Below are 12747 nucleotides of genomic sequence, written 5' to 3'. Positions count from 1 at the left end.
TCAGTGACTTAGTATTTCAGTTTTTCAAGGCTTTAAATTCAAAGCAGTCCTAATTTAATTCTAGTATACGTACGGCAAATACATCTAAACATCTGCTGGGCCTTCACCTTTTCCATGTTACGTGCATCTCCCAATAGCAGCGTAACTGTCGTTCAAAGAAGGAATCAATGAGGATGGTGGTGATAGTTTTTCTCTGTTGGGCGTTAACTTTCAGTCGTGTAAGGACACGCATTCGAAGGCACAAAGAGAAAGACTTGACTTTTCAAATTGGTCCCGACACAGATGTAAAAACAAATCTCTCGCATGGAGGTTCACATGCTCATTTTGGTCTTATGCACGATACTAAATCTATTTTGAACGAGAACTTCGGGACATCTCCTCAGTATATCGTAGTTGCTCAAAAAACAAAACGAAAAAAATTAAAAAAACAACAAAATTCGCTGCCAACAAGATTTTATCAAATAAAGTACGCTATTGTAGGTGCGATACACTCCAGTCCATCTTTCCTGTCTGTTATGAAACGCATCCCGTTGCCTTCTAATAGAGAAAGTAATCCTCTCCATCTTGGAAAATGCCATAGATGATATCAGTCCACTCATCCACTGTGGGTCTTTGCCTCTTGTGATCTCCTCCCTGCCCACTGCACTCACAACCCCAAACAAGTATTTCACCTCGTATGTTGCGTTCTCTGCTGTCGAAGCACCCAGATATAGTACTTCTAGTTTAAATGGGATGTGTATTCCAGAAAGGAGTCAGACAGTATATTGATACGTGTATTCATATTTTGTTTACATGTCTGTTTTGTGATGCTAATCATTGAAAACGTGGTGAGAAAGGTCGAATGCCTCGTGATGCACTTTCTTTGAGCAGATGTAATAATGAAGTGGTGAGCTGTGGCGATTGTTCCGTATCATCACGAGCCCCGTCATTGCTTTCTGTACATTCGTAAACAGCCCTCCTCCCTGTTTTCATGTCTAAACCAGTTTTTCGGCCTCTCCTCTGTATTCGGGTTGAGCTGAGCTGCCAGAGGGAGCTGCTGAAGAGGCAGCACGGCTCGCTTTAATGGCTAAGTCACCGTTGGTCAATGCATACACGCGTAAAACACGTAAAGCAGCAATAGTTTAACGTTCACGTACAGTAGGAATGGACCCTTAACTATTTACCAGTTAAATGAGTGCTTTACATTTTATGTCAAGAAGCAAATAATTATTTAAAACACTGCTAAATAGTGCCAGAAATAATGTGGGTTTTAAAAGGAATAAAAATATCTGTGTTTTTTTGTGCAAATGACTGAATGAGATAGTTACATACGTCCAGGTCATAATTAACCAAGAGGAACTGAATGAATAAAACAAGAAACAAAGAAGCATTCCCCAGTCGAGTCCCTGTGAAGTCTGCCTTTCCCTTTTTTCTCCCCGCCAACATGGGGCTTCCTGGAAGGGGTAGCTTATTACAGAAAACACTTCGGTGTGACTCACCATCAGCCATCGAGCTGTTTTCCCCCGGATTCCCGTGTTTTATGAAGGTGGACAGCAGTTTGCAGAAAGCGCTCGCCCATCAATAACGACTAACTGCTTAGTGGTTTGATTCTCGGCCGTTCAGCACCGGATTGGAGGGGATGAGGCAGTGATCAATATGTCAATACACTGAGGAGAGACTCGAGGGAAAACAGATTTATGGTAGGGCAGTCCGTGGTGATCAGAGGCATATCTGATCTGCAGAGTGCTGTAATGAGTGGTAATAAGATGAGATACACATTGTATCAGGCAATTACACATTTCAACATTCATTATTTAAAAATATGTTGTAGATACACTGGTAAAAATAGCGCATATTTGAACCGAGGCATAATTAGTTGATTTGCAAGAATTCAAATAGTTAAAATCAAAACACAAGTACTTAATAGGGAGTCTTATGTTTCCTCAGTTAAACTGATGTCTAAAAAGAAATCAAGATGGTGACATGCTCTTTTTTTTTTTTTTTTTGACTCAATTGCATTCAGACTCTGAATTTGTTGGTCAGCGGGTAAGGACATGAAGTATTTTTGGTGTCTTTACCCTTGGATGGCCTGTTCTCGCTCGAGGACTCACAATTAAAAGGTCATTTATTTTATAAGATTTGCTGCCCCCGTGTGGATAAAGATAGACACGCGGCCCTCTGCTAAAAGCTCAAGATGATGAACGAGGTTAATAGCGTTTTGTGTTTTACAGCATCTAATGGAAGAATTAGGAACTTTATTTTCTATAACACTTCATATCTCTTGTGGATCTTATTCATGCACGTATGAATCTAGTAATCATGTATTCAGATTTTATTTGTTTTATATTTTATTATAACATTTTATTGTTAAAGGAACAACAATAAGGAACTCATAAAATCTGCTTTGCTTTTCAATTCAGTTTGTTTACTGACATTCATTATGTTTTTGAATTGTTTTATTTACCTGGCACACCTCAAGAAATAGTGTTGTTACACACGTGATACCAGACAGAAAGAAATCAAACCAAACTGCGTGTTCTTAACATATAAAATTTAATAAGTCATGAACAACTTGAACAGTATTTTCACAAAACATGATTAGCAATCAGCTTCAAAACAGCTTAAAGCACCAAACCATTCGAGCTTCAACTTACTTATGTCAAAAAAATCTATTTCTATGTCACTTGGTGTGTAAAAAATAAAAATGAAAACAAGACAAACATGTTAAACCACAGTAAACTATCATATTATTTAAATGTAATAAAAGGGGAAAATTCTTATTACAAATGCTTATTACAAAAGACAAACTCAAAGGACCTACTGCCATATTACACCTCTTAGTGTCAAAGTTAAAATTTACAAATCCTCCTTTTTCTAAAATTAAAAGTAAAATGTGTTTTGCTGAAGACTTGTAACAGTGCATAGACGTCTTTCTGACGTCCCTGGAGTGTGATGCTGGTAGTAGATAAAGTTAAATCTTAATTTATGAGTTTAGTAATTTTGATGGTCTTTTTGATACTTGTTCATGCTAGGGTCCCTCCACGTGCCTGCAAAACAAAAAAACACAACCACATTCACAACCACAACCACAAAAGGCTAAGGGGTAACTAACTCACCTAGTCTGCATGAGACAACATATTCATCTAGTTCAAAATCAGACTGCACATAAAAGACAGTCACTGTGATGTCACATGTTGGTTTGAAGACTTGAATTTGTCTTTTTTTTTTTCTTTCATGAGGGAGGAGGAGGGTGCAGCGAGGAATGGATCTGCCTGAGAGGACTGCTCATGACCAGCACTCACATCGGTGTGAATTTAAGGACATCACACAGTCTCGTGGAACACTTTTCACAACAACTGGCTACGTCCATGTTGTTGAGACAGTCTACGTTTACAATGGATTTTACACCGTGTCACTATATTCGTAAATCAAGTAACACTCACCATGGGCTTCATCTCCGTTCCATCTCCGCCATCTGACTTGTATAAACCCGATTTCTTGCTGTTCTCAACAAACTCCTGAGAAGGGTGAAGCAGAGTTTTGGTAAGACTGTTAAACTCTCGTGTCTTGTAAATTGTTAAGAATGAAATGTGCTTTGACAAAGAATGGGGAAAGCATTGGGACTTTGCACCACAGTGTTTTTAAAGTTCAAAAATGTCTAAAGCTGAACAGCGGTAAGTACAAATGCCTGTGTTGGATGAGAAAAAGCAATTCTTACATTAGCTACTCTATACAAGGAAATCTTCCGTCTCACCATTAAGGACTTATCCATGTAGTATGCACGTCCAGGGCTGCCGTCATTATACTTAGTGTCCACAGCGAAGCAGAGGAAGAGGACGTCCACCACGTTCTCAAACACAGAGAGGAAGCAATGGGCAACCAGGAAGGCAAAAATACATGCGATGAGCAGGGGCAGCACCCACACGGTGTAGTCCCTCTGGTAGTTCAGAGCCAGAACGCCAACAAAGGCCGTACAGGAGACTATAAGAACCTGAGAATGTAGACAGACAGCTGTTAAGGAAACATTACACAAATGAAATAATAAATAACAAAGTGGACCAAAATAAACGTTGTTTCATCACTAGGGGGCATCGTAAGCTAGTTAAGGACACAGTTGACATTCGACCACCTGTTAAGTTGATGCGCTGGTCATTGTTGCAAAAGGTTTTCAGTTTTTTATTTGATACTGTAGATTAATAATGAAAATTGTTGATTTTAGCCTCTTCATCCCCTTGGCATCTTATTTTGTCTGTATTTAAATACTTTAGATTTTGCCTTTATAAATCACATAAAAAATGCAAAACATATGTTGAACTGTTGTGGAACTAGTAAGTAAACATACGTTGCAAATATGAACATCTAAAAGCGTAGTTAGTAACTTAACTGTTAGCATTGAAGTATAATAGTTTTTATATAAAGTAATGCTACTGTAAGATAATCATTGCTTGCTATAAATCCTGTTATAATTTAATCTGGCATTGTGTTGTTTCTTGTCATTACACACGGGGATATTTGCTGGAACGCACACTTCAAAACCCTCCTGTATCTTTATTAGGCAATTTGACTATTGGTCCCTGGAAGGGTGGTGCCCCGAGGTTTACTACTGGTAGGAACTATTTATAGATAGTAATGATTATTTCCCATTATCATTCATACTAATTGCCAAGAGCCAAATTGCGCCCCCTATTGGAGCCCAACACTGGCATGTTCATCAAGTAGAGTAGCATCAGAAATGATTTTTGTATCATCATATCTGCGGTTTCACATGGTCTGTCAACGTCAAACAAAGAGTTTCAAACTTCACTTTATGGTGGCGTTGACAGTAGCTCTTCAGGTGACCTAGTTTTTGTTTGAAAGCGTGATCATAACACCAGCAAAGGTGAAGGTCAGTTTAGCAAGTATCACACAAAGCAGAATATGCAGAAGTGTGTTACCTTTCCCAGGAAAAGGACGAAGTCGCCCACAGTGTTGATGGTAGCCACTCGGAGAGCGTTCTCCACCAGGATCACGAAAGCGTCGCGGGCCGACGTGCAGAAGTTGGTGCTGTTGATGGCTGTAGCAGTGTAAGCGTTCTGAAATAAATCCAAAGAAAAATGAACACTAGAAATCCTGGCGACAGCGTCCGCTGTGCATACACTCCACCAGCATGGGATCACTTACTTGATTCAAGTATTTCAAACACTTCTCCAGACACCACAAACAGCAGACGCAGGTTTTCAACATGCAACGAGCGCAGGCGTTTTCCTGTGAGAGACGGAGGCATTTACAGAGGTCAAAAAAAAAACCTCAATGAGAACAAATTGTACACTGTATTACTGTACTGTATAAAAAAAAAAGGACGGCTCACCTTTCCTTTCAGTTGGCTGTGGACGTATGTAAGGATGAGACGAGGGATCTTAACCAGCGTGATGATGAAGGATCCTTTGGCCAGAGTACCCAGATGGTAGCGGAAGGTACGTAGCGTGGAATCAATGATGGGTACAGCTGGCATCTCAGACTTATTCCTTATCACATACAGGGAGAGAGAATAAATAAAACAATACGGCATGATAATAATAAACATTACACCAAACATGACATTAAGGCTCTGACAGTTTTTCAGACCTTGTGAAGTAGTAGGTGACCACGGCTCCAGCGATGGTCATCTGCTGGAAGGCAAGGATGAACTCACTGACCCAGATAAGACCCACGGCGTGATACCACACCATGTACTGAAGAGGCCCCTGTATATTATATTCAACCACACCGGTGGAGTTGTTCTTTACCGCCGTCCCTATGAGGAAATGCAAGCACGTGTTTCGGTTGGATGTTTCACTGCAAACAAGAACAATCAGAATCTCTGCATTTATGGTAAAGCTTTGTTTTGGCGCATCAAACCTGCAGTTAAGCATTTATTTATTTAGAGTTTTGTACCTTGTCATACTTTAACAGTTCTTTTGCTTGGTAGCGAAATTGCATGTAACACTTATTTTACATACTTATTATTTTATTTTTGTAATAGTGAAGAATAATGAAGAACGTATTTCATACGTCTGTATAAGAATTAAACGAGTTGCCAAATATCCCACTCCTCTTTAATCAGAGCAGTTAAAGACAATCTGGGCAAAGTCAACTAAAAATCTGAGCGAATCGCATTTAAAAAAAAAATCTATTTCAAACAAAATTAAAATAAGTCGAGTCCCTCTGACTTCAGTATAATTCTTTTTGGACCAGACAGAGTGGTCTTCAGGTCAGAACTTCAACTTTGACATCAAAGGTCTCATTCTACACTCTCCATTATTTCCTATTTGTATGTTTTTGTTAAGGAACAGCAGCATGTTGACATGATCATGGACATTAAGCAATAATCAAATAAGATATATGCCTGTGATGGGCACTGTGATGTATTTTCACTATATACCTGGACATTTCCTGCCTCTCTGAACTTAAGGATTTCCATCATAGATGGATGTATGTCTGAGGTGTGGGGACATTTCCCTGCGCTCGCTCTCTTTCACGTCTTTTACATTTTGAGAATCAATTAAAGAGTCACTGTCATAAAAGTGTTACCGTTTTTTATGAAAGCAGACTTGGTGTCGATATTTTGATCTGAAGGTTGATTCTAAAAAACACATCTAGATCTGAAGTATTGATATTTCTGGACCGATTAGCCAACACAATTAAAAAACAACAATCCCTTCATGGGAGTATAATTTTTAATGCTCTGCAATGAAACAAAATAATAATAACAAACAAGAAAATGCAACGTTGGTGTTGTGCTTTAATATACTACTTAAAAAAAATACACTGTAGAAAAAGAGAAGTGGGAGATGAAAAAAATAATTTGCTCTTTGACTCCATTCATCCACATCACGAGACTGGCACAAGACCTTCTGTGTGGGAGTGCAGTCATGCTGCCACAAAAGCCAGACAAATGTCACAAGTAACACACTTAATACTCTGCTTGTTTAGGGAACTGCACCCACACAGCTGATGTTTGAAAATAGTGTCGCAGTGGAGCAAATCCAAACTAAAAATGTTCTGAAACGTGATTAAAAACAAACAAAAAAAAAACATGGTACTAACCTGTAGTCCCGAGGAAGAGAAGCACAGCGATCCAGTAAACCCAGAAGAGCATGAGGCACAGGAAAGTCCAGAAAGGCTGCAGGGCCAACAGGGGAAGATGGATGAACACTTTACCCGCCACATGGAACAGGGAGATGGTGAGAGCCACGCGCTTCCTCAAGAAGAACATCACCAGCAGGAGAATCACCTGAAAGGTGGTGAGCAAAACAAGCACTCAACACTCGCAGGTCAAAAATGTTTTCCCACCAACGTCAAACCCTTCGCAGACAATATTATTTTATTATTATTTTTTCATCTTCCTGGATTACTTTCAATAACTTCATAGAACATGTTATCATGTTTAAAAGGATACACACATACAATATGTGCATGCAGACATACCGTAAAAATTGTAGCACCAATTGAATACACAAGCAAGGCCTTAACGTTGTCTGAGGCCACCTCCTTTCCAAACACGGACGTGGTGTTACTGTCGAGGGCGACTCTGTGGTCTGCATACAGCCACCACAGGACGCCTGTCCCACCTGTAAGAGATCACAGAATACGTAAAGGGCAGCAACACATTCATACAGTTTATGTGTAAGTACATACATATATATATGTACTTATGAACTAAGAGTGCTCGAACAAAACAAGTCGTTACCTATAGACCCGATGATCACCAGAATTGTTAGAATCCAAACCAATACTTTGGAGATGTAACGAATGACAATCATCATGATCAAGGAGAGAACTGCATCAGACAAAAAACACAGTGTATCATGTCAGTATGTCACACTATTAACAAAGGAAAAAGTCAACACGACGCTGTTTTATATTTTATGGTGACGTCCCCTCCAGAAAAGAATGTCCTGTTACACTATGAAGCCTTAAAAATCACAGTACTCAACAGGCAGATCAAATAATAGAGATGAAAGATATCTAAAACTGACGGATCGGATCAGTTATGTCTCTTTTTCTGACTGTACGAACGGGAGGAGTAAGACTGGGTCTTAAATTAATGCCTGTGGGACTAACTTCAGAGGATACAATGGCTGTAACCACTCAGACTTTTCCTGTTTTTTTTGTAACGACAAAAATAGCTCCACTTCCGACAATTTCCTTCCAGCTGAGTCCTCACAACCAATTACAGCTGTTCAGAGGGGCAGCAGAAATAACACTGCAGTAGGTTGTTTTCTTTGGATAAAAGAAAACCATTCCATGGTCATATATTGTATTGGGAGCAAAGTGTCAGCGTGTGTTGTACCTAAGGACAAGACACAAAGGCCCATGATGATCTCCTTGCTGGCCATGAGTCCGGCGACGACTCGCCGCAACACAGTGTTGTCACTGACGAAGGTGATAAAAGCCTGGGCGAATTCAGCGTAGCAGCTAATGTCCGTAGGAATACAGCGGTGGAACACTGGGACCGCCTTGCTGTAAAAAGAGGTTTATTTATTTCCAATGACTCACCCTCAAAGTAGCAGAGCTACAGATTGTTGCTAACAGATTATATCAATGATTTCCTGTCCTGGAACGTATTCACATATGGTTGGTGCATATTTAGCTGCATTTACATGGACACTAAGTAATCGGCACTTTAGTTGGAGAGGACTGAGATCAACAGGGCTGGTGTGACGTTTCTGAATGGTTGGAACAAATACGTTTTGTCTGGGCATGTTGGCCACATATGGAGTAAACACCAGCTGACAGAAACATAGAAGCAAAACAGTCAGTTATTAAAAAAAAAACTTGTATTTAGCAGACTAGCAGACTTGCAGAGTCAGTCAGTTAGTCTTGGCGTAATCCTTTACCTACTGGTCTACGACATGTTTCTGGCAGGTTCAACACTTCCCTGCTGGTAGCGCCACCATGTGGCACATACAATAAAAAGCTCTATTCTGGTTGATGTTATGGAGCCTGTAAAAATATATATCTTATCTGATTATTGCTTAATGTCCATGTAAACTTGTACTTTGGATTCTCTGATCAGGATGAAAATAGCCGGGCAGTATAAATTTATAAATAAATAAATACTAATAATCACTGACTAAATTAATGAATTGAATGTAAATTAAAAAAATTAAAATTAAAACTACATAAACGGTTACAGACAATTTCCCCAATGAACACAAGAGACTCAAGCCCCACGACGCACACAAGCATCAGCTTCACTAAAACTAAAATTTTAAATTCCCTGACTGGATGGAAGATTCAAATCTGGTGAAAAATCGTTCTTAATTATTGGCTCCTTCCTTTTAATTAACAGCTGAAGGACATGACTGATTACCTTGGTGGAACGGGGAGTTTTGGACATTTAGTGGATCTCTCTCGATGGCTCGAGTAACTTGTTGCATAAATGTCGTAGGAGCAGAGATAGGAGCCTGTCAGTGACAAACAAATGTTAGACGACACGTTAAAATATTGCATTAAAATATGTGAAACACCTGTGTGTTCGTGAGTACAAAGTATCATGTACGCCCAACAGATGCCACAAACACATGGCTCCATTTCCTCACCATTATTCTTAGCAAACTGCTGCAGATCGCTGTATGTATTCAGTTCAGTAGTTGGACATTTGGATACACACAGGGCAATGGACTTGATCTTCCTGTTTATTAAATCAAGGTTGCAAGGGTCCAGAAAGAAAACATATCTAAAAGAGAAAAATAGAAAGTTAGCTTTCATAATTATTTTTTAAACTATTCCACACTGCTCACTCCGAGCTTTGATGAAAATATCAGTGCGTGTGTTTATCTCTATGCCAGTCGGGATTGTTCCGTCTGGGAAGAAAATGAAAGACTGTGACATTTGCCACTCTGCCGGACAGATCCTTCTTTGTAGCAGAAACGCCTTTTATTCAAAGCCTCCATGGGCAATCAGCCCATCAATAAAGCATGACCCATTGTTTCAGCAGAACTGGGCCTGCGGGCAGCATGCTGATGGGAGGCTACAGCCCAAAAAGAGGAATGTAATCAAAGACTTCAAAGATAAATGATAAAACAAAATATCTTTCTTCATGCAGCATAAAAGTGCATAAAAGAAGATATTCTAATAAAATGAGTGCAAATCAACATTTGTGCAACAACAACAAAAAAAAAGTTAAGACAATGTGGTAAAATGTTGAGACATTTGGAACTAACTTCTTATCTGTCATGTCCCGGCCACTGAGGGGGACCCCCTCAATCTTGGTGTTATTCCGACCACAGGTGTTGCCATAACTGTCATATCCTAAAATAAGCCGGTAGGCGCCTCCAGTGGCGATGGAAAAGCCACAAATACAAGCCTGGAGATGACACAAATAAAAGTATATTAACTCTCAACAAGGTGAAGTCATTGAAAACATGTAGTTTGGTAACAAGTAGATGGATCCATACACTCAACTTCATCTAGAACCAGAACATGATTTCAGATTTGTCAGATTCATAACTTGTCATCCCAGATTTCTGCTACAGGGATGCACCCAAATCGTGCACATGAAGTAGAGCTTTTGTTTGTTTTTTAAGCGTTGCTAGTTTATAGTTGCCCTAAGGCTTCTTAGTATATTGTGTTACACTGAGAAATGACCAAATGTTATGATACAGTTTAACACAAACCACAGATTGGCCACAAGTTAATTCTCTAAAACGGTTTGAACCAAATCTGGATTTATTGCAGCGCCATTACCAAATATTTATAGTAAAGGCCACTGTAAACATGCAATAGACAGACATTTCTAAACACTCAGGTGTTTAGTAGAAAGGACTTAGTCCATACTAGTCTGATGGCAGCAACAACTGCGCCTTGTGGAGGGTCATGAATTTTTGTTCTGTTGCGTTTACGGTTCTCAAGGCTGCCGTCTACGCTTTGTTTATACTGATAGCAATGCAGGAAACGGGGGGCAAAGTGTTCCAAACAACTCAAAGTATAATGCAAAACAACTCAGCTGCTATACAGAATGCACCAAAAGATAACTAGACTTGCTACGATTTCATTTAGGACAACTTACCATCCCGATACAGAAGAGTGTAAATATGATGAGCCATGGGATGTCCGTGCAGCTGTGCTGCTCCAGCGGTTTCCACTCACGTTTACTCTGCCAAGGCATAAATAACAGACGGGAGCGTTTAACCATTGACAGTTTTTAGATGTATAGCTATGTTTTTTAGTGACGAGGGCTTTAAAGAATTTGAAGTAGCCCCACTGCTGCTCCAAAGCCCTGCAGACAAACAAGCCCCCGCGTCGTTGCCGCGAAACAATGTGAGCTACAAACTACCGAACAAGTGACGTCGACGTAGCACACGACATGTAAACACCTTCTGCTGTTTTTTTGAAACTTTAAAGTGGTTTTAGCTAACTTACCTCGGTGCTGCTGCAACACCCCATTGTGAGCGACGCGAACCCGACTTGGGCGAAAACGAAAATAAACCTACTTTTACTTCTTTAAACTTTTTAGATCACTCGGCTCGTTTCACTTTCTGCTCCCTCGACATTCCTTTACTACAGTCAGTGCAGAAACACAAATAAATGCATTTGTTGATGACCGGGAGTTTCACTGACAAACGCCCATTCCTTAAACTTTTTATTCCAACCACAGGTAAATGCGGAAGAAGCCAAATATCCTGTGCTGCGTTCATGAGCCGTCCGAAATAAAATTATTACTTGGCAAACGAAGGCCTCAATATCAACATCTCCAACTGTTTAATCGTGGGAAGAGTTATCATGCACACCGGGAAATATCTTATTCAACATATTCATCTATTTGTATGAATATGTTGGCTACTTCTCACGGTTTGTTACCTAAGTTTGCCTCATCATACGTCCGTAGGAAACTTTCACGACAACGCCAGTGAAGCAATGGACTTTATTGAAGGTGGACATACGGTTATAAGCAAGGTGTGCAAATTGATGTTGACAGACTGTGAACGTCACGTATCAGTTGTAACGCTGCGCCTTTATGTAAGAAGACAAGTGTAGCCTAACGCTCTTGTTGTTGTTTACAAGCTGGAGTCTGACAGTAACACATTGACTTGAATGCAGCATAGCCGTTGACTGGCCAGGAGCTCGTGGGAATGCGAGGAGGAGTTTGGCGCCGTTTGCTGGAGCAAAGGAGGAATTGTGAACATTTTCAATAAGAGTGGATGATTTAACAGTGGGGAAAAACAGCAAACTTCACTAAAAGCTTAATTAGCCTAAGTTAAATGGAAAGAAGTGTCTCTTTTATGTGTGGGACACCTTGCTGTTGCTATTTGGCTCCACAGGTGAGTAATACGTTTCAGCTGTTTTTATTTTCTCGTCAAGCGAGAAACTGTCGTGTATACAAATTTTACTTAGCGTTTGCTGCTATACGTTATTTATTTATTAAAGTTTCACACTGAAGGATGCGCTAACATGCAGCACAAAATTTACCTTACCTCTACTTTATATTTGGACCCCCTTTTTGGTTAATTTGCGTGACTATGAGGTTTTAATTTTTCTGCATGTTAAAAATGTAAATAATAATGTAAAGCTTAACGTATAAGCTCACGTAAAAAGATGTTTTTGTCACCTTCAGCCTTATATCAAACGCCGCTGTCCGTGGTGTAACAGCGCCTCCTGCGGATGGGAGGGATGTAACAGGCACTACTCCTGGTTCTCCAGATGAGGGCCCCATTCCCGCAACTGAGGTAACAGCTTCCCAGATGCACACAGATTTAGTCAAAGAAAAACAAAAGTATAGGTCCCTGTACGACCCTATTTCTTTAA

General features: G+C 39.9%; 1 protein-coding gene across 2 annotated transcripts; it reads right to left on the bottom strand.

The window, feature by feature from the left end:
* Window positions 1–2513: 2513 nt before the first annotated feature.
* Window positions 2514–11573, bottom strand: LOC125004762 (choline transporter-like protein 1). Of its 2 annotated transcripts, XM_047579644.1 has the most exons (16): window positions 11365–11573; window positions 11012–11098; window positions 10167–10309; window positions 9543–9679; window positions 9314–9407; window positions 8291–8460; window positions 7688–7777; window positions 7426–7568; window positions 7045–7231; window positions 5584–5752; window positions 5327–5483; window positions 5140–5223; window positions 4914–5051; window positions 3734–3970; window positions 3423–3497; window positions 2514–3026 (listed from the first exon to the last, which is right to left on the bottom strand). In XM_047579644.1, exons 1-16 carry the CDS (start codon window positions 11386–11388, stop codon window positions 3003–3005), a joined length of 1959 nt encoding a protein of 652 aa, XP_047435600.1. In that variant the 5' UTR covers window positions 11389–11573; the 3' UTR covers window positions 2514–3002. The 2 variants fall into 2 exon arrangements, with proteins under 2 accessions (XP_047435600.1, XP_047435599.1); XM_047579643.1 differs by lacking the exon at window positions 11365–11573 and having other exon boundaries at window positions 11012–11253.
* Window positions 11574–12747: the final 1174 nt, after the last annotated feature.

Source organism: Mugil cephalus, chromosome 2, assembly GCF_022458985.1.
Source record: "Mugil cephalus isolate CIBA_MC_2020 chromosome 2, CIBA_Mcephalus_1.1, whole genome shotgun sequence".
In the NCBI taxonomy this organism is placed as follows: Eukaryota; Metazoa; Chordata; class Actinopteri; order Mugiliformes; family Mugilidae; genus Mugil; species Mugil cephalus.
The sequence above is the reverse complement of the archived record's forward strand: the minus strand, read 5'-3'. Positions and strand labels throughout refer to the sequence as shown.

Excerpts from the sequence above, each read along its gene's own strand:
- LOC125004762 (XM_047579643.1), bottom strand. The coding sequence starts at position 11,137 with ATGGTTAAACGCTCCCGTCTGTTATTTATGCCTTGGCAGAGTAAACGT. Across the intron at positions 5,052-5,139 it reads GTTTGAAATACTTGAATCAA|AACGCTTACACTGCTACAGC; the intron begins GTAAGTGATCCC and ends GATTTATTTCAG. Across the intron at positions 3,498-3,733 it reads ACATGGATAAGTCCTTAATG|GAGTTTGTTGAGAACAGCAA; the intron begins GTGAGACGGAAG and ends CACCCTTCTCAG.